The sequence below is a fragment of the Pseudochaenichthys georgianus genome, chromosome 18 (assembly GCF_902827115.2).
Source record: "Pseudochaenichthys georgianus chromosome 18, fPseGeo1.2, whole genome shotgun sequence".
Lineage (NCBI taxonomy): Eukaryota > Metazoa > Chordata > Actinopteri > Perciformes > Channichthyidae > Pseudochaenichthys > Pseudochaenichthys georgianus.
Window position 1 is genome coordinate 9576109 of NC_047520.1, and position 23135 is coordinate 9599243.

At 42.6% G+C, this 23135-nt stretch overlaps 1 protein-coding gene across 1 annotated transcript; it reads right to left on the bottom strand.

The window, feature by feature from the left end:
• Nucleotides 1–650: 650 nt before the first annotated feature.
• On the bottom strand, nt 651–19485 carry slc7a8a (solute carrier family 7 member 8a). The gene is made up of 11 exons (XM_034106004.2): nt 18865–19485; nt 11474–11678; nt 8773–8924; nt 5117–5242; nt 4337–4490; nt 3796–3919; nt 3502–3605; nt 3176–3272; nt 2906–3055; nt 2605–2782; nt 651–1787 (listed from the first exon to the last, which is right to left on the bottom strand). Exons 1-11 carry the CDS (start codon nt 18992–18994, stop codon nt 1633–1635), a joined length of 1575 nt encoding a protein of 524 aa, XP_033961895.1. The 5' UTR covers nt 18995–19485; the 3' UTR covers nt 651–1632.
• Nucleotides 19486–23135: the final 3650 nt, after the last annotated feature.

Consider the following 23135-nt stretch of genomic DNA (forward strand, 5'->3'; position numbering starts at 1 on the left):
ACCCTGTTCTCCTCACAGTTCAATAAAAGAAACCTACACAATACTGGCCCAACGTTAACGACACGTTCTTGATACATATTTTCTGACATGATTATTTATATTATTTTGTGGGGGATTTGGGTAAGATTAAGACTCCTGAGGAAATAAATATCTAAAAGCACCAGTACACATATTTAGCACTAACAGACTGGATTTGAGTCACTTAGGTCTGTTTTATGGTCCGGAGGTTTTAGGCAGTGAATTTAAAGCAGAAGGCAGTGGGGTCGCCCTGAGACACTAACAGATTACAGAAAGTCTGAGTACACAATGTGTTTAGGTGTGTTGGTACTATAATATACAGCATAAGGGAAGATACATAATAATCAGACAACACAAAATGGGTTCAATCAGGGGTGCGTTAAGTCTCTGCTGGTGCTGCCTATACTAATATTGCACTAACATCTCTCCTAGTGGATTATATGAATTAAAAAAACATGTTTTTTTATGTAAAGCTCTGATATGACACGCTAAATAAAAATGATTTAAACACAGCTAAGTTGCAAGCTACAAAAATACTTCTTCCGTAAGACAATCAATGCCTTTTTAAAATTGTTATTCACGCAGGCATTCACATGTGTCGGTGTAGGGATTTCACATTAACAACTCAAATGTGTCGGTGAACACTTTCATGTCTTGCCTATTTATTCTTTCTAGTTTTCTATTTCCTTGCACAGTTTTAACTGGTTCATTGTCAGTGTAGTGTCCGTACATAATTCCACTTATTTCTTTCTTCCCTAAACATGAAAAACGACCCAAAGGTATGAGAATCAACCATCTCTACACATCAGTCAAAAAAGAGTCTATTTTCTAATTAAGGCAATTAACAAAACATGTGCTCCATTAACCAATACAATGTACAGATCACACATCAACTTTCACGTGTACACCTCCACAAGAGTAAAAAAAAAGTAGATGGTGTTGAATAGAAAAAAAAAAGAATATCAACTAAATTAACATATTAAAACTAACATAAGAACATCTGATATAAACAATTATCACAATTACAAAAGAAGAGAGGGAAACAATTCAAAGTCACTTTTAAAAACTAAACACTGCACTTAGTGTACTTCACAACATGAAATGACTTGATCTGATTTTCTGCTTTGGATGACAGAGCAACATTTAATTTGTGGCAATAAAAAGAACAAAACCCCAAAGAAAATGTGTTTTCGTAGCCATCACAGTGGAGTAAGAGTCTCTTGATAAAAAGAAAAAGATATGATGCTCTTACAGTAGGAGTGTGCCTGGAGTGTGTGAAGGAAGAGAAGCAGGATGATGATGATGATGATGATGATGATGATGATGATGAAAAAACGTGTGTTTAAGCATGTATTGAGGAGTGGTAAGGTGCCAACCTTTCTTTATTGCACTTTTGAAGGACCCGCGGACAGAAACGTTTGAGGTCAAATGACTCTAAATACGTCATGTTATATTTGGCACAACATTATTGATTGATAGAAAACCAAATATGAAAGACAAAGTGTTGATCAGTAAATCCACTACACGTGGTGTATGTCTGCGTGTGTGTATGCGCACACCCACATATGCGTCTGCAAATGTCTGTTTATTCGAGGCAGGTGGGAGATAAAGACTTTAGCAGTCCGCTGATTTGTGGTTGTCTCCGTCCTCCTTGGACAGAGGAGACATGGCTTCCTTCATTTCCTCTCCTTCCTCTGCGCTTCCAATGCTTTTACCCATGGCAGGGTAAACAACTACGCAGAACTTCTGGCCCAAGTACGTCATCTTATCTGGAAAAAGACAGTGACAAAGAGATTTAGTAAGTAAGTGGGTAAGTAAAACTTTATTTATATAGCACCCTTCTCAACACGAAGTGCTTTACAGTATACAGTACACAATACACAATTCATAGTACAAGCATAAAATGTAGAATAAAAGGCATAAAACACAGCAGGTAAAACACAAGATAAAAGACCAATGAAAAACAGCTACAAACGCACCTCCTCCGGCGCCCCAAAGGCCTGTCGGAAAAGGAGAATCTTTAGCTGCCCCTTAAAAATCTCTACTGAGACAGAGGCTCTTAGTGTCTGGGGGAGTTTATTCCAAAACCTTGGGGCCACTGCCTCAAAGGCACGGTCCCCCTTAGTTTTTAGGACAGGTGCAGTAATGTATGAAGAAAAGTTCTAGATAATATTATAAAAAAATACAATATTTCTGCCAATTCAGTATGAGAGAACTAGGAGGCAATTAGCTTAGCTTAGAATAAAGACCAGAAACAGCTTGTTTAAAAATATGCTTAGTAACAAGAATTGCTTCACCAAATAACTGGCTCCTTAACCCAAATTTGTCGTTATACATTTCTGTTAGAGTACCGGTATGGGCTTCAGAGGTGGTTGCTGGCATATATGTTTGAATTATGGACAGCCATGCTAGCTGTTTCCCCAAGCTTCCAGTCCTTATGCTAATCTAAGTCTCTCAAATGTCCCAAAATGTTGACCAATTATGTAGTCTTGCCCAATTAGATATAATGAATTTTTGTCTAGAATAATAAAACAGATTTCACCGTGAATGGTAAAAAAACAACCAGCCTGTGACCAGCTAACTCACCAACAAAGTTGTTAAAGCACTGTGGCTTTTTGTCCCAGTAGATTCCCAGGAAATAGACGGGGACGCCAGTCAGCATGATGGCCAGGCCGATGCCACACACGATGGGTTCGGAATAAAGAGAGAAGATGAGCAAGAAGGCCCAGAAGACGAGGTAAATAACCGGCCAGATTAGGCTGATCTGGAAGAGAGAACAAAGAAATAACGCGTTACACTTAGGCAGAGACCATCATTTTCTTATTTCTGTCATTTGTATAGTTTACAGACAAAGCTTAAATGTGGCAAAACCATAACAATCACACACCTTGATTGGTCGGTGCAGGTCGGGTTGAGTATATCGCAGGACGATCTGCCCGGCAACAGTGACTCCGTAGAAGAGGTAGTTGATGAAGCCCACATAATTGATGAGGGTGTACATGTCACTGGTGCACAGCATAAGCAGGGTGGACAGGCACTGAGGAAGAAGAAGGAGAGGAGGGTCAGAAAACAGGATGTATGCGGGTTGTACGCAGCTTCAGTGTCTATGTGAAGAAGATAACGCACAAAGCAGTGTGTTGTTGAGGAAGGTACTCACAGTGAAGAGCAAAGCAGGGATGGGAGTGCAGCGTTTCACATGAATCATGGCCAGCAGCCTGGGGAGCTGGCCCTCTCTGGCTCCAGCGAAGAACAATCTGTGAGAAGAAAATTCCTTTCATTCAGGTACAGTATTTAAGTCTGACACTACATGCACATGTTACATAATGAATAAAGACTAGATGGTGTAACGGAGGGATTAAACATAAAGAAGCCTAGGGAGTTCAATTCGGAGCCTATAACTTCTTCTTTATCTTAAAGTCGTTCTTGTGGAGTAGCTGACATAGTATGACCAATACATTGAAAGTTGTAATGGGACTAACTCACCTTGAAGAGGTGAAGAGGGAACCGTTGACTCCTCCAAAGGTGGAGAGAGCCACAGAGATGGGCATGATCCACGACATGACTCCCAGCAGCTTCTCACCGAACGTCTAGGATGGAGGGGTTGGAGGGTGGATGAAAGGAAGAAGACACAAAGACGATGGTTAGACTCCTATTTCCTCACCAATGAATGAGTATCAACCAACACAGGTATCTCACTAGAGGGCGTCATTCTCCTCCATAGGTGTTTGAGGGAAGTTACAGGAGCACCTTTACTACATCATGCTTCGAGATACTCACCACTGCGACAGCGTTTGAGGCGAGCAGCTCCGCGGGGCTCATGGCCGTGACGTAGGCGATGTTGGCGAAGACGTAGACGAAGGTCACAAGGGGGATGGAGATGAAGATGGCACGGGGAAGGTTCCTGGAGACGATAGAAGGGGTCAGGTTTGGAAGGCAGAATGGGTGGAAAGGTAAAGAGAAGCAGGTACACGGGGGGGTACATGCGGGGGATTTGAAGCAGGAAATTAATGGATGCCAAGGTTATTAAAAAAACATGGGATTGATGAGAAGACATCAATCCCATGCAGAGGAAATGAAGAAATAAACCATTCAATTGGACTTGAAATGTTTCTAGCAATCGCACTGGGGATGATGTGGAGAATGTATCCCATGCTAAGTTAAATCAATTTCAAAGAGCTTAAGGGAAAGGGATTAAACTGGGAAGCTAATTTGGAATGCATCTGCCTAAAAGGTGCGTGGAGCTCTGTGCTGTGGGAAGGTGGTTTTCCTGCCACAGAAATATTCCTAGATATATGAGAAGCGTAATGAAGTGTCTTACACATAGGGGTCCACCAGCTCCTCTGTGACGTAGTTCAGGAAGTTCCACCCTCCGTAGGCGAAGGAACCTTGTAGGAACGCTAACGCTATCAAGCCCACATCATACTCCTGGAACGGCTCGAAGGCATTGGCTGGCTCCAACCAGTAGTACTCTCCTACGGGTGGAGCAGATGAAATGAGTTTGATGCAGCAGCATTTTCAAATAGCAGAGTCTGTTAAGTCCTTAAGTCTGTTTCTATGAGCCCATCAAACCCAAGAGGTCTGTTTCTTTGCTTTTAGGGTAAATAAATCCACTTAATTTCTATGCTTGCTGTGAGGTAACCCAGCTGAAAACCATCACCTAATTCCATCAAGTTGCAAAACACATTGTGCTCATTCCCTGTGAAGTGGCTTTCTCACTCCTTTCTCCTTTGTCATTACATTTTTCCCTGAAATCCCTTCTTAAAGCATGTTTTCATAGAGCGTTAAAGTATGTCTACGCTCACATACCGTCCCTCGTGTACTCTGTTCTTTTAACTTCAAACACTCGCACGGAAACCCCTGTTCTGCCTACGTTCTGTGGCCCCTGTAATAACTGTCCCTCAGCATTGTTGTGACAGCAAACCCACACAGGCGAGCGGAAATAAGCAATGTGAGTATAAACCAAAAGGGGCCACAGAAACTCCCTGAACTCTGCAGATCCACGGGGAGTCTATACACTGTCCCATGCAGTGACTGAAGAGGCCCTCGCTGACTGCGAGTGTGACTTCTACAGGACAGACTAATGATAGAAATGACTTACCCTTGCAGATCTGCACGAAGCCCATGATGATGATGAGGGCGAGGGCCAGCAGCTTGCCGGCGGTGAAGATGTCCTGAACTCTGGTGGCCCACCTCACACTGGAGCAGTTCACCCAGGTCAGCAGCACTGGAGAAAACAGTCAAGTTAGTGATTATTTCACCCCTTAAAATCCAGTTTCCTGTTATTTTCCTCTTAAATTAGCTTTAAAGTTGGCATAATCCCCAAATGTCATGCTGTCTGATATTTATACATTATATTTACATGCACCGTTTGTTAGATTCAGCACGTTTTGGGCCTTATTTTATATACATTTCCACTCAAATTGATGAGTCGGCGGCACTGACAAAAGGTTGGGAAATGATTACGTTATGAAGTTAAGTGATAGATAAAGGTTTATGTGTATTTGTTATTGATCTCGTAAAGGAACTTCGTTGTTGTATTAGTCATTCTCTTTCCCAAGGGAATAAAACGCTTTTTTGTCACTTATAAACCCGCAAGATGCAGGTCAATAACCGTGCGGTTTTCTTGAGAGAAAGTGAGCTGATAACAGGACAGGGCGTGTGCAAAGATCAAAAGCTGCACATGTGGCACGTGTCTTAACATTGAACGGCAACGACCTTTGACCCTTCATTATGGCATTGAACGTCACCCGTTATCTCTTACAGTACACCTAATGTCTTACCTGCACTAGCTTTCTCTCGTTTGAAGTACAGCAGGTATTTGACATTCAGATACAAGTTTTTTTCCACCTCTATAATAATAATGCGTCTTATAATGATACATTAATACGTTTTTATGATTGTTTAGTCCTTCATGTTTATTCTTTTTAATGTTTTATGGCAAACTGCACTCCTTTAGCATTAAAAAAGCAAAAAAAAAGCACCAAACATATTTGGAAAAGCCATTAAACTCACTTCAAAAGACAGACAAAGACATTGGATTGAACATGTACTGCTGGGTCCAAGAGGCCAGTGGGTTCAGGCCAATAGGGTGCCATTAAATAATAGGCCTGTTTGACTCTTAGGGATTAAGTTGATCAAATGAAATGAGTCTGAGCAGAGCAGACGGTCAGACATGCATGGGTCTGTATGAAGTTGGAGAGACGTGTTCTTGTGGTTTGTGGTTAGTTCCTGGGGCTTTTGGAGAGGGTGAAGGGGAAAGTTGTAAATTCAACATCCTGCAGCGTTACTACAAATGAGCCGCAGAGCGTGCTGCTTTTACAACCCCCCCAAAAAAAAGGAAATTAGACATTTTGAACACACCGGCTTATGATTTGTCTAGCCTATACACACAGACATAGTAAACAAAATACAACTGATCCATCCCTGAAAACACACAGAGGGACTTTAGGAACCATGTGTCCCCTCCTAATCCTTTCCGCCTACTGACAGGCTGCGAGTAAACACCTGAGGACACATTCAGCGAGACGAGGGGGGGGGGGGCGCTCCGCTGTTCGTAAGCTGAGTATACAAAATGTGTGTATGGAAACTTGCTGAGTTAACCACGAGCTTGCTGGAAAACACGACAGTTATGACCTCGCACTCTGCAGACGGACCCCAGGGAGAATCCCCCCCGCCTGTTTTTGAAATGGTACACCTTTCACATTGAAGCGGCTGCCATGACCGGCGGCATCTGGTTCGGTTCCTAAATCTGGACTGGAGGGTAAATATAAAGGTTATATACTGCACTCTATTATATATAAATCTGCCAGGGGTCGGATTTAGGAAATCGCAGAAATGTCAAGCAACAACAACAACAACAACAACAACAACAACAACACCAACAACAATGAGATCAGAGTTGAGGAAAACGGCTAACCTCTAACCCACTTTGACTCCTGAACAACGACAACATCAAAACAGGGTGAAAACATATATTGACTATATATTTTTCTGTACAAAACTCTAATATCTTCCTGCTAGACTTGCTCAATTTGCACTCAACATGACGCATGAAATCTATTGCAATGTTTTTGAGGTAGCCTTCTGACCGCCGAACACCATTCTTTCTCTGGCGTAGATTACAGTAAGTAGTGGATCTCTTAGCTCGCTGCGTGTGTGTTGTTGTGCATGCCTTTTCAAAGTGAGATTTCCACTTATTCGAGCCAAACAGGGCGGCCAACTGAGCCCATCTGCCAGTGAACAGCATGTCACAAGGCAGCCTTTCCAACGTCGTGGTACAAAAAACCTTTGGAGATCACGAGGGAGAAAAAAACACGTCTTTTTACGGAAGATCTCTGACCCCGACCACCTGCTTGCAACGGCGCGTTTCTATTTGAACTCAGCCATATTTTTGGGAAAAATGTACAAAAATAAAACAAAGGACCTGTTTGTTTTCCCTCTGCAAATACGGGCCATTATTCCCTCTCTAAACGTAGTGTATTTATTCGACAGGTGAGAAGAGAACAGTGGTGTTGTGTAATCCTCCGCAAAGTTCACAGCATTGCACAAACACACACTTACAATACACACCCTCTTCTGCAGTCCAGAGCTGTCTGCCTCTCTATCTGAAGGCTGCCTGCAGTATGTGGCCGGTGTGTGTGAACCGAGGGATTTGAATGGACCAGTGTGATGTCAGCAGCAACACGTTGACCCATTATCGCTACAGATTCACTGCTCAGTGCTAACACGTCTCGCGGCTATGCTATCCTGTCTTAGATGACCTCTGAGAGCTTCAAGGAATACACTGGGACATAAGCAGGAACATTCAGCCATCTGCTGCTTTGAATAACTTGCAAACAGCTTTGAGGATGAATCCTACAAGCATGAGCTACTATTACATCCGTTCAGCAACCTGTGTCAAAGTGTTTTCCTGTCTTGTAACTGTGTCGGAAAACTAAAGTGCAATCTTGGATCCCTTGGCCTGTCTCGACACGCACACTCACGCAGGACTTTGTGTCTTTTTTTCTATTTCTTGAGACGACTTGCACTCTTATATAATCAAACCCGAATCTACTGTATGTTGAGACAATAGCTGCTTCGGCATTATATTTTTAAAAGGGAAAGAATTCAATTTGTAATATCTTTCTTATATTTGAGAGTCAAAGTGTAACTCTTAGAAATTAGATTCATAAGACACCAATATATTTAACTGAACCATAACAAAGGTAATAATGCTGTTGTAGTTATTAGCAGGTATTTTGGCAGAAAACAAAGGAAAGTTTGTCAGTGACAAATATATATATATTCTGCTACACAAACACTGTTACTATTTCGAAACGTATTTTTACATGAAATACTCTATTCTTTTCCCTCTTGGAAACAAGTTGAAACCATTTCAATTAAACAATCCAAGGAACATCCCGTCCTGGTTGAAACGTTTGCAACACATGGAGATGTTGTCGCTGTCCTGTTAAATGTTCTGATCTTATTGTCCAGGAGAAAGCAAACTATTCCTTTCATGCCCTCATGAATCCACCAGAGACAGATCTGATAGAGTGTTGCCATCCAGGAAAACAAGAAATACAGCAAACGATTCGGACGTTCGGCTTACATTTTGGTATAACATTGCTCTAAATATTCCTATTATGATAATGACTCGTGCCTGACACCCACTACTGCTCACACTTGTACCGTTTATGACAGAGCCTGAATTGTTGTGTTCTTATCTAGCATAGTTGCAACACCTGCACGTGTTTGTGTGTTTGTATGACTCACAGAGGCAGACGGCAGCCAGCAGACGCAGGCCGCTCTCCGGAGGGAAGCAGGTGGGGAAGAGAGGCTGCAGGACGTAGTTGGAGAACGTCAGCGCGATCACGGCCTGATTGGTCGGGTAGATCACCAGCACGGCGATCCAGAGGCGCAGGAACCTGAGAGAAAAGGGAGTTACAAAAGGTCACAAACACAGAAGCATGGGAGGAACAGCGGGGGGGGGGGTAAAGAGGAGAAAGCACATCACAAAGGCACATGGCACGTATACATCCTTCCATTTACTGACTCTCATTCAAAGCACTTTGTTTTGGGTCGACTTTATTTGCTTGACCTCTCATAGTATTAGCCAGACACACTGTTGTATGGCTTTGAGTTAACGCTTTTGATCTTTTCAATTTGTATGTTTTAGGACAGGATCAAAAATATGGAGCGATAAAGCACCGAGACAATGATTTATGGATCGACAGCTGACAAATCACTAACCATTTTTTGTAATCAATCGATCATTTTAGTCAGTTATAACGCTTAACACCGGTTCCAGATGGTGCTTATTACTTTTTTTGTCATTTAAAATTAAATATCTTTAGGTTTTTCAGAGAATTAAGTTATTTCAAATGTCACCTTGGACTATTGGAAATCATGAGGCGTATTTTTTGCCATTTGTCGACAGATTTAGACAAAAAGATATGGAATTCTCATGACAAACCAAAGGGGAAAACCCATGGTCTTAATGTGATTCTGATATGGAAACTTAATGACTCATACCATACTAAGTGATCAGGTCTGTGCATTCATTCCCAGTAATAAGCACATACGATTAATTAAGTTTAATGTCATTTCGTTTGGACCTACAGCAGTTAACACCTCTGAGAAAATGTCAGCTGGGTGCCTGGTTAAAGTGAAGTGATGTCTGATATTAGTCAGTGTGTGTTCGCTTTGTTAGAAACGGACAGGATGAGTCACAAACTGATGCAAGCCGTGTCCATAGTGACACAGATTGGCCGCTGGAGCGTGGTGGGGGGGTGAGATGAGATGTGGGAGATCATGAGGGTTTAGCTGTGTTCAGCAGGAGAAACCAGACGAGTGGTTATTCCACCAAATTCCCTGTAAGCTTATAAAGGGATAATTACACCTGACTGAGCTAACAGGCTTATGTGTGACTGGAATGCGTGTGTGTTTAATGTAAAAAATGTATATTTAACGCAGGTGGACGCCGCAAAAGCGGGAAAAAGTAACATTAAACATTTTTAAACTTTTACTTGAACCTACATTTTTTTATTGTACTTTTTCTTCACTACATAAATGTATTATACTATGTTATTATAAACCACTTAATCAACAATGACTACACTTTTTCTAAATTCTATAATAGTCCTTCAGATTTGGAACAAATAGAGGATTTAGAGGCATGAGCCACATTGATTTATCTTTATATATCCCTTTATCAGAAACCCGGTCTAACCCTAACCCAATGAGTCCCTTCCATCTGTATATTAGTCCATATACGGCACATAATGTCCGACACACAAAGGGCTTTGTACATCAAATGTTGTCCATTCAAGTCATGTTTGAGTTTACAACTTTACGAGCTCTTTCTTGGAAATCGCCATCGCCCAGCAGCGACAAAGTGATGTAGCTATTTCCTATACCATTACTGACCTATACAGAGCACATACCTACTTCCCCCCAGGCCCACATCGAACACATAGGGATGAAAGGAGAATGACAACAGAAAACAAACACCGCTTGAACACGGTTTATTTATCCTAGCCGGCGTGTACATAGCTACTGTACAAAGGGACCAAAACAATGATTGGCTGTTTCATCTGGTTGAATTCCTCTCCCAAAATACCCCGATAATATGTACCCTTGTGATAGTTGAAAAAAACGAAACAATGGTCTAATCTGTGTTTACAGTCTGGGCAAAGGCACAGTGTGTGAAATCTACGCAAACAAACAGTATTGTTTTTCTTGGCGATCAACCTAGCATGGTTCCTAAGAGGTCACTATAAGCTAAGTATTTATGGACCAATGGAAGAGATGTATGGGAAAACCAGTTGATATAAATACCCAGCGGACATAAGTAACTGTCTGAGTAATTTTGGCTGTCTGAGCATCTACTGTTCAAACATCCGAGTCAGTATTTGCTCCAGGTTTAAAAAGCAATAAGATCAAGATGTCTGACCTGAATGAGCGGGCTTATCCACCAGGATAAGGAGAAGAATCTAGACATGTTGGTATGCTCACCTAAATCCATGTCAAATTAACTTTAAGAGAGGCTGCTTCTTTTATAAAAGTGGCTCAAATTCTTATTAGACAGTAGTTTTGACCCGGGGGCTTATCAAACCTCCGTGAATCAGACAAAAGGCTTTTCCTTCAAAATAAGAAGTTTGACCACAAAAACTTCCATCATTTCTAAAAATGATGCCTGAAGTGAACAGTTAATTATTATGAAAACAGCGTCTGTGTATTGCTAATGGCACGTGGTGTTCAGGTGGAGACAAACCACCTGATTGAAATCTCTAAATGTTAAATAAAAAACACCCACAAACTGTTTCCTGTATATCTAACCTATTATCACAACTCTGCTTACTACTGTTAGATGTCAGCTGCTTCGATGTATCCTCTCCCTGACTCATATCCCACCTTCAAATGCCATAGGAAAACACACACTCCTTCTAAGTAAGTCCATGACTGAATGTCTCACCCTGCCAGCCCTCCGAAGATGTCCTTGACGTAGGAGTAGTCTCCTCCAGATTTGGGGATGGTGACGCCCAGCTCGGCGTAGCACAGCGCCCCGATGGCCGTGATGACCCCCGTGACGATCCAGACGATGAGGGCCATGCCCACCGAGCTGGCGTTCTCCATCACTCCCTTCGGACTGACGAAGATACCTGAGCCGATAATGTTACCTGGTGGAAGGGAGAGAGGAGGGGTGTCAGGTTACAGCGGAGCAGATTATGAAACAGGTTGTTGTAGAAGGCTTCTGAGAAGCTGTAGTGTTGAAAGCAGGTTATTTGTCACGTCATGTTATTGCTTCACAGACTGGATTACAAACTACAGTGTGGTGTGAAAAAGGATGGCATTCATGAGGCAGGGAGTTAAAAACATGCAGTAGCATTATGGGAAGTGTAGGATGTAGTATGTTGGTGCTTCACCCACTTTGGTGAATACAAATTAAAAAATGTCCGCATCTTCTTTGCTAAAGTTGACCATCATTAAAGAAACGTGTCTCTTGCAAGACTCACTACTGTAGGTTTCAATGAGATCTGCTCTTATGTCTAGGTATTGAGTAAGAACACGGAGGAAATGAGCCTTAGAAAAAACTAGAAACAGGAAGAAACAGCTGGCATAACTCAATTGAGCCCTTTAATGTTTTTTGTGACCTCAGCAGACAGATGGCATCAACCCTGGCATGCCTAAGACAACACACTCCCAGGAAATCACTCTGACTGACTGTTAACCTCAATTAAATAGTCACTGCATAAAACCACAAGCATGTTTTTTAATCTACCAAATAAACAACAGTTACAACACGTTATTCAATTGTTTGAAACGTGATAAAGCAGCTGAGCTATCAGGCAAACTTGTAATCTGCTGATTTAGCACAGAGTTATTTGTAGATTGAGCAAGACAGGGAGTGGGGTGAAGGAGTGCAAGGAGGAAGGAGGGGTGTCTACCCTGACAGATCCAATGAGCATCAGAGCGCCAGGCCTTTTACACCAGAGCTGAGAGATGGAGGGACGGACGTTGGGTTCTGGTCCAACAGGAAAAATATCGCCATGCACTCCCAAATGTTCGATTAGGCTACAACGAAGACGAAGTTAGCTAGCCTCAAATCACTGGGTTGATGGCGCTATAAACAGCTAATAAAAAAAAGCGTCAGGGTTAAAGGTGGAAGGTTTTGAATCATAACCGGATGATAGGATAAGTGGCCTTTTACGGTACAGTACAAAAGTCAAAGATATGAATGACATTAAGCCTGCAGAGTAAAAAAAAGTGCAGGGATTGCATTATATCTTACTACAACTTCCAATAAACTAGAATATATAACTTGCAGCTATGCAGGCAGGTGTGACGACATAAAAGTGGTGATTAACATGTGACATTTTTATACTAATGATTGCTTCTCCATTGGATGATTTGCTGCCGTTATTATACTCTTGAAATTCTCTATTCTCTGGAGAAATCTTTGGGGTTTGAGCTATTAGACATGCACATCTGGATTCCTTTGCTTCTCCAGGATTATAAAATCATTAAGGTATTCAAACTAAAGATTAGGTCAGATTAAAAAAGATCCTTGCAGACAAACGCATTGAAATGGAATAGCAGCATCAATCCCCCAAGGGAGAAGACTTCACTCTGCTTTCTCATATCGGTTCAATCTAAAGAAGAATGTGCGCATATCTCCGTAGCATGACGCATGCTATGGGTTTAAAGAATCCATATGCATCAGTGTCTGGCTCACTTATGTAACTCCAGCTGCAGGTAATAGGTAAAAGAGACGGCAGCAAAGCGTCACACACTCCTGATGTCGACATGTTAATGGCTGCTGTGGTCTTCAGTGCATGCCCTTTGACCTGAAACAAAGCAGCTATGCATTGACTCAGCACTTTCCTCAGTGGCAAACTCCCTGCTGCTGGACTTCTGCAACATAAAGTTTGCAGAAGCAGATAAAGGTCAATTGCTGCCTCTGGTTGAAATTAGTCAATATTTGGACTTTTATGGAAGGGTTTGCTTTTTATACGAGCAAGCAAATGTGCACGCTTGCATTGTGTGTTCGTGTCACGTGCATCATTAGGCGTGAGAGACATGCTGACTGTGTGGAATCTCCTCAGGTTTCCTGTTCTTATGCTCGTTTTGACATCCTTCTGACTCCAAGCAGACAGGGAACCGAAAAACTCTTTTTACTTGAATTCAGGCCTTGTTTGTATCTGTTTAAGAAGCAGAGAATAAAACCTCTAAAAGTTCAAATCTCTCATGGCAGCGTGCATCACAGCTACCCTCATGTATCTTATTTCTGGGTCTTATTACAAATGTATGCAGCCTCTTCTAGCACAGGATATTTTGATATCCTCCATTGTTATCGGATCGTTTTTTCACAAAGGAAGGAGCCTGGTCTGAGACGTGCTCTGTGAGCACATTTCTGTTCTTCTCTGACTTTGTTTCATGCCTCCTGATGGAAACAGGCTAAGGCTCCTCTTCAGACTTCACACAATGTATACTTCAAAGTCTCATACAGCTCTTGGGCTATCTCAGATCCTATCCATTATCTCGTATATTGCATATTTGCTGTTTTTCGTTACTACCTGGTCTTAAAGGCATTTACATTATCATTTCATCTGCCAATCACACTCACAATTTCGTCTAGAAATGTAAGGATGTAGCAAAAATGGAGGCACACTATAGGATATACATTTTGCATCATCTTTCAGCCGCTCATACCGTGTCACCACGTAACGCTAACCCTTTCAACAAGCATGAGAGTGTTTGTGCTGCATTATGATAAAACCCTGATCAGACTTTAGAAAGCCCTCTATGGTTAGTTCTTGCATTTCCACCCGCCGTTAAATCCTTGTTCAAACAGCCACCAAGCTGGTGCAACCTGCTGCTTGGCCTTCAGCCTCACACTCACAGACTCCGCAGGAACCTTGTGCATGTGTGTGTGTGTGTGTGTGTGTGTGTGTGTGTGTGTGTGTGTGTGTGTGTGTGTGTGTGTGTGTGTGTGTGTGTGTGTGTGTGTGTGTGTGTGTGTGTGTGTGTGTGTGTGTGTGTGTGTGTGTCATTACACTAAAGCAATTTACAACAAGGAAGCCATTTACGAGAAAGAGGAGACTTCTGATTGCGGATGTAAAACATAAAAGCTACTCGTATGGAATAAAGCTCAATGATTAATAAAAGTGAATTTGTGGAGTAATGTAATGAGAGGGCATGGACTGGAGCTCAGACACGGCTAAGCCAGGCGAGCTAATAAAACAGCATTATCAGGGTGGGGCATTTTTGTCTCCAAGTGGCCAAAAGTTCACTTCTAATCCCAATTCTCCGCCTTGCACGTGCTGGATTTATGTGTGCGAGCGATAAGTGCCTGTACTGTACAATAGGCCATAAAAACCATTTGATGATCTCGTGTGCTCGGCCCTTTTCATGGAAACCCTCACAACCAGAGGATCAGACGGGTCTCCTGACCTGGACTCTCTCCCACGTGACAATGTGAGCTGGGGGGGCATGAATGAGTGATTCACTCAAGGACGAGTTACTGCAAACATCGCTGCTACAACCCGCTGCTGCAGATACACGCTTTTCAACATCAGGAAGATACGCCCACAGCTGACCCAGAAATCTACGCAGGTTCTGGTCCAGGCTCTCGTCACCTCACGCCTAGACTACTGCAACTCCCTCCTGGCTGGTCTACCTGCATGTGCCATCCGACCTCTGCAGCTCATCCAGAATGCAGCGGCTCGTCTGGTCTTCAACCTTCCAAAATTTTCCCACACCACGCCGCTCCTCCGCTCCCTCCACTGGCTTCCGGTAACTGCTAGAATCCACTTCAAGACACTGGTACTTGCGTACCATGCTGCGAATGGATCTGGCCCTTCCTACATCCAGGACATGGTTAAACCGTACACCCCAGCACGTGCACTACGCTCTGCATCAACCAAACGACTCGCTGCACCCTCGCTGCGAGGGGGACCCAAGTTCCCATCAGCAAAAACACGTGGGTTTGCTATCCTGGCTCCAAAATGGTGGAATGAGCTCCCCATTGAAATCAGGACCGCAGAAAGCTTACACACCTTCCGGCGCAGACTGAAAACTCATTTATTTCGACTCCACTTCGAGCGATAGAATGACTAACAAAGAACTGCTAACAGAGCACTTATATACTAATAAAGGACTGGCTTAGCCAGTTGAGCAGCACTTGAAACGATTGGCTCTTTGAAACCTGATGTTCTTATATGATTCTGTTTTCCTCAAGGTTGTGTCTTCCTGGTCGAATGTACTTATTGTAAGTCGCTTTGGATAAAAGCGTCAGCTAAATGCAATGTAATGTAATGTAATGTAAGGACGAAAAATCTGATGACTGCACCTAGATGAACAGGATGGACTCTGCTCGGCTGTAAAGAAAGGCTCTAAGGTGGCACGAGTCGCTGCCAACCTGTTTCTTAATCGGCGGCTGATGACTGGAGAGCCATAGTCAAATGCTTTATCAATTATATTATCTACGTGTTGTTGCAAAGATACGATCAAGTGTCGGGCAACAAAGAGGAATGTTGGCGGAATCACATTCTCATATATTCTTGCAACTATCTCAGATCCTAGAAAGGTGTGAAAGTGTAATTGTAGTTGGTAAAGCTTAACGTAAACTGAGCTACTTAAAGCAGAGTTGAAATGAGGCCTCAAGTGTAAAAGGATGTAGGCAGTAAGTTACCAAGTACAAAGCCTTCTGCCATGGTTGCTCTTCATCTCTCCCGCATCCTCCCTTTTTCCCAGCTCCTGTCTTTCTCTCAGGACTTCCCATGTGCAGACACTCTCACTCTGCCTTCTTTCATCCCGTTACCCTGGAAACGCACGATCGAATGAGTCATCCCCACCCTTTTCTTCACGCTGCCAAGGTCATCCGAAGACCACACACCTATGACAACCATATATCCCCCTGCATGCGCCTGTATCGACCCATCTGTCTCCTGATGTTGTTATTTCTGCTTGTTTGTCGTCTGTATTGAATTCTCCTCTGTTCAGCCCTGCTACTGCATGTGTGTCCTTTACCCCCAGGATCTCATTGGATAAGATGTTGGATTATTGATCAAGTGGTGTTGTTTTGGAGAATTTGATCAAAGAAAGATGTTTTTCTTAAATCTGGAGTAAACAAATATTGTCCTCCTGCAATTTAGGCATTGCACAAGTCCGTATTGTGAAACAAAATTGCTGTAATTCCTTCAGCCCCGGTACAAAGTCGAACTGAAACAATTAATGTATCAATAGAGTAACCGATTTAGCGCTTGTGATTAAGAAATCTTAATTCCACAAAACTGAGAGGCTTGCAAGAGACTGAAAAACCTACATTTCCCACAATGCAAATCAAATGTACTCTAATGAGAAATAAAACAACTTAGTACCACCTATGACATGAGCTTCATTTATAACAATAGTTGGAATGTCTCTTTAAGATTTGTATCTCTGGTGCAAGCCAATGTATGACTGTCCACTGTTTCCAGCATCACACTGTGTCCAGATCAATCATGTGAGCCTACAAATTGCTCTGAATGTTCCTAATCTCCAGCATCAGAGCTGAGTGAGGGTGACGACATCACCATCCCTGGCCAGGCTAAGAAATGATCACATCTGTTGATGATGACTGATTAAACACTGAAGGGGGTGGAGGGGGCTGAATCTTTGAAGCGTTGCACAGAAGGAAGAGTGTGTCCTTTAGGGTTGTTTGTGCATCCAATTTGGGAGATCATATCTCAATGTGTGCAGGAGTAACCACAAGCTACACTTTAACCAACATGTGTAAACGTTGCACAACTGCCGGGCCCGCCCATCCAGGATTTGGGCCCGCCCATCCAGGATTTGGGCCCGCCCATCCAGGATTTGGGCCCGCTGTTTTAATCAGGGCTGAATACAACATTTTAATTGTTTTATTATTATGTTCAGTGGCGGCGGCAGGATATACTGGGGTAGGCTACAGCCATACCAAGAAATGGCTTAGTCCCAATGATTTTACAGTAAGCAAAATAAAGTCCGCCAACTCGCGCGGAGTAAATTGCACAGACAGCAGTAAATACCGAAGACTAGAAACGGTTTGAAAACTTTTGTCACGTAGTGATCATCTTCTCAATAGAACATCTTTGATAATGTCTTCTGGCCAATCAGAATCACGATAACGACGTGGTGTTGTTGCAGGAAGTCCCGACGGAGAATACTTTTGCTGTAGTAAATCTCTATATAGGTACATCGATACAACATTACGTGTTGATAGAAATCAAGGGCAGCGTGTATGTAATTGCATTGCAAATACTGATTTGAGCCCCACCACTGTATGGGTTAGCCCTACCATAGATTACCCAACAAAAATACTCTGGAGCCGTCACTGATTATGTTTATTGTTGTTATTTGTAGGGCTTTGTCCTAATATTTATTTTTGTTTTAAACTATGTCGAAATATTAGTTTAGTTAGATTAGTTTAATCTTGCTATGAAATTCTGAATGAAATTCTGAATGAAAGGCTGCGCGCGAGACTGGTTTTTCGCTGGGTTGAGTCGTGTGGGTTTTTGAGTGAGATGCGGCACAGCAGCCTGTCAGTTTACTCTTGCTAGGTTAGTTGGGCTATTATCATTTATATGTATCTGCAACAATGGATATCAGGAAGTGGTTCACACTTATACACTTGAAAGGAATATGGCAACTCAGCGCCAGATTAGAAGACATTTACGTTACCAACGAGCTAGCAAGCCAGCCAGGGACAAGGGAGGCTGGCAATTATATTTTGAAGAGAAATTGACTCTCAAGCCGTCTCTCTCACAAACTCCTGCTCTGTGCGCAAGCAGACCGCTGCACACGCTATCTGCCTCGCTCAATCTCTCTCTCTCCATCGCTCAACCTTACTCCACCTTTCCACCCTGTGTGCGCTCAAGTTTGCACAGCGTTACAAATGTGCCACAAAACCAACCAATGGGTGTAGCCTATATACTAAGACCGTCAACCGTAAATGTAAATTTAGGGGTGGGCCCGCCCCGCCCTGGTAAATCAAATGCCCACACAGGTATGTCTGCCGCCGGGTCTGCAGGTAATATCACTTTCTCGTTGTCAGGATATAACATCCTTATCTAGAAACACACACAGGTTCATCATAAACTAGTTAATGGTGGAATCTGATCCCAGGGCAGCTTTTACACCCCTGATCACAGGTCAGCACCCACTCCTCCATATTTGCATTTTCTCCATCTGTCTCTTTACATCCCTCACCATCAAATATACTTTTTATACTTTCCAAGACGCACACATGAACTGCAAAGGCAACATGTGAGGGGAAATTGAAGCTTGGGCTGAGTTAGACAACTGTTAGCACCATATAGCAGAATTGGAGGACTGAGCACTTACCAACGATAATTCCACAGGCGCTCACAAGCCCGATTTCCTTCTTGAGCGCCACTCCACCTCCCGACTCCTCAGCGGCAGCATCCTTTGCAGAGCCCGACGTGCTGCTCCTCTGTCTGGCACCGTCCGTCATTTTGATGGCTGGAGGTTTATTATTTGGGTTATGTTTTAATTTTCTTATGCAGCACACACCACGTTAAGCTTGTCTCGCATGGAGCTCAAGCGGATCGTGTGTGCGTAAAACCACGTAGGACGTGCCGCACTTATCTGATGAGGAAAGTTATTGCGCTGTCAGCAACTTGTGACAAAAAGGTGTGCAAATCTAGAAAAAACGTGTAATAAATATAGTGGTAAATATAGTTTTCTGCCTGCCGGTGTCATAGGTTGCACTATAGCTCCCAAACTAAATTCCGATTATTGAGCCGAAAGCACATATTCCAATGACATCCCTTAAAAGTCATACAAGGAAATAACTCATTTGTTTCTGAAACAGCGGGAGCAACAACAAAAAAAGATGTCAATAAAAAAAACCTCTCAGTGCTTCCTCGTTCCAGGTGTGAGCTGAAAAGACATTGTTTCACAAAAGCGGCCTCATACACATCCGACCTGTGTTTGGTTAGGACAGGAGAGGTTGTATTCGAGTACATATACATGGGGTCCTTCATATAGTACAGTAGCGCCGCCTTCTTTCACAGCCACACCCCCTAACCGTCACCTACTCCAAACGCAGGGCTTGTTTTTCGTCTTTCTGCCTCTCGACCAAGAACATAACACCTCCCATCTCCGTCCCCAAACATCAGCTGTTCCTGCCGCTCCACTGTACATCTTCCACTGACAGAAATCCCCAAGCATCTGCCTTTCTCTCTCTTTCTTGTTCTCTCAACCACACAGGCACAGAGGTTTTCTCATTCATTCACACTTAATATTCAAGATGCAGCAGAGGCCAGTCTATTTTTAGCCCAGCAAGTCACTATGATGAGAGACTGAGGCGTTTCCATCCATAACACTATTACCCCAACCCATTATGATAGTAGGCCTATAGTTGTTTTTTTATATGCCTATGGTATGAGAAAGTACTTCTACTTTACTATCTTGAGTCACTACTTAATTGCACTTAAATATATTCAAGTACAACATGTTCAGCTAAACAGTTATTAATCAGTATAGTTATCTAAAAGGGGATTAAAGTGTACGTAGAGTAAAAATGTACATATAAGCAAAACAACTGATTACTTCAGTTTATTTTACTGCATCTTAATAGTGTCTCTAAATAGCACAACTTGAATGCATGAAGAATATCTCCAATAGTATTTATGATATGCAATATTTGATACTAAGTACATTGAAAATAGCACACTTTTAGTATGTTAATCACGTCGCCATAGAAGTACTTAAATTAAGTGTACTTCAGTGTACCTCCCCCCTGGGATTACATCTAACTTGCTGTTCATTTTCTGTATCACCATGATATAGATTACAGCTGTTACTGATGGGTTTTGCATTTTGCTCAAGGCTCCGCAGCTGGCAGGGCGAGGGGCCTTGAACCTGAGTCCTCCAGTTCATGTCCGACACATTTAGCTTTATCAGCATCTGAGATTTCATAGGAAACCTCAGATTCACCTGAGAGACCCTGGAGCTGCCTGAACAACTGCTCACTCCTGATAGTGAGCGCTGAACAAAAGGCAGCAGTTACATAACTAATCATCTCCGACAAACTCAGAGACTGAGAGAGCCACACACACACACACACACACACACACACACACACACACACACACACACACACACACACACACACACACACACACACACACACACACACACACACACACACACACACACACACACACACACACACACACACACACACACACACACACACACACACACACACACACACACACACACACACACACACACACACACACACAAAAGACTAAGACTACACTGAAAGGCAGCTTTCATGCTTGTGCCACTAAATCTGAACAACATTGGAAAGGTTTGGTTATCACTAAGTGTACCTGGTCAGTGAGGCAGGAAGGTGTACACACTGCCCACTCACAGTACACATGCTTGACCATTAGGAAACAGGTCAGCGGGCCAGTTTGTTGACATTTTGCTGGTGTGCAGCACCTACAAGAATTTTTATTTTGAAATCGGTCAGCAAATGCAGCCTGGTTTAGGTGTATTGGTGTGGTGGAAATGAGGGCAAAAGCTTCCTTATGTTGTGAGGTGGTCACTCTAACTGCATGGCAATATTAAACCAGAGAAATACTGAAATGTGAATGTGAAATACTTTAGTTTGGCTCTTTTAGGCTACTTAAGATGTTTGAATGAAACAATTCAATGGGGGGAAAAGCTCAAATGATAGAATGTCCTTGATCAGGGCTACATTAAAGTCAAAGAACCAACATTGTAATTAATTTCCATATTTTTAACCATATTAAACCATGAACGTTTGACCTGATTTCAGAAAATGTCCACCATTCTCTGCTGATCAAAACACCTAAAGGAAGGCTTTGTGATCAATCATAAAGTCATGATTTGGTTGTGATAGTGTTGATAGTTGATGGAAATGGTTCTGCCTGATCATCTGCCCGACGTACTGATTGCATCCAAACAGCCTTTTGCATTGTTTGCTTGATTAGATTAGACTGCTTCTTATTGCATCATTGTCTAATTACAGCAGGAAAAGGGCTTTGATAAAATAAATAGGTAATAGTTTTGGGACACGGACCATATTACTTTTGTTTGAACAAGAAAAGTTGATTGATTGGCTTTTAAGTTGCAACAAATACTCCAATCAGTGTTAAAAATCAATACATCTCCTCCGCTCAGCTGAAACTTAACAGCAGAAATACCAAGGACATGTCTATGAAGTTGGTAAAAATCAGGGCTTTGGAGGCTAATTTTGCTATGCTATATACTATTTAGCTGGAGGAGAGCACTGAGGATTCAGATTCAGGAAGTCATATCTGAGAATCTTTTGTCATATGTCAGATGTTGGAGAAATGGCATGTGGTTTGACTTTACAAGCATTTTCTGAGTCAGCTGTTACTGGGAGTTTATCAGTGTAAAGCTGACCCTGGGCCTGTACTCTGATAGCGGCACACACTTTTGCACAGCTGTGTGTGAAGGACGTGCATGTGGGACACAAACAAGTCTGTATTCCCACACAGTCGTTTCAAATACAATGAAAAACGTTATTAGCCTCAATTATACAAAGTTACAACATTGAAATCACCTTAATTGGAGTTACGATGTTCCTAAAATGCAGGTTTGATAACTGGATTCAACTCTGAACATTACTTTCGGTCATCACCTCTCTCACACATTCCACCTTTCCATTACATGGAGGCCGACGTAATCATCTGAAAACATACGTGACATATGTCTCCACACACACACACACACACACACACACACACACACACACACACACACACACACACACACACACACACACACACACACACACACACACACACACACACACACACACACACACACACACACACACACACACACACACACACACACACACACACACACACACACACACACACACACACACACACACACACACACACACACACACACACACACACACACAGGTGACAGATCGGGTGGTGTAAGGCATGGAGATCCTCCAGATAAGGCTGTTAATGAGTAACCCTGCTATTTCAGGTTGTTTGCTGCTCAGCGGCTGGAAAATTGGAACAATAACATGCAAACACGGAGGTAATGGCTCTGGTTCCAGGCGGGGAGATGCAGGGACCAACAGGGACCGGACCATAACACCAACAGGGATGGCTGGTACACCAGAAATTCGTTTAAAGCAGTATCTGTGTTTGATTTGGGGAAAAATACAACTTGCGTTAAGATAATGCATATTTAATGTATCTAACAGAAGACCAAACTTGCCTTGGAAGAGATGACAGAAATAACCACAAAAGGTTTTTAAAGCAATTTTGGATTTTGTTACTTTTGGACAGAGCTAGGTGTTTCCCCCCAGTATGCTAAGCTAAGCTAACCAGCTCCAGGCTGCAGTCGTGTGTTTGACTTGACAAACAACTGAGTGTGTGTTATCAATATCCAATATCAGCAACAAGGAAAGTAAATGCCTATTTCCCAAAATGTTTAGATTTGCCCTTGATGATCCATATTTGGAAATGTTCAGGCATAACTTTTGCTCTTTCTGAAACCTCCCAGAAACCTGCAGGTCCGCTGCGACTCTTATTACTTATAAATCCAGGCTGAAGACTTATCTTTTT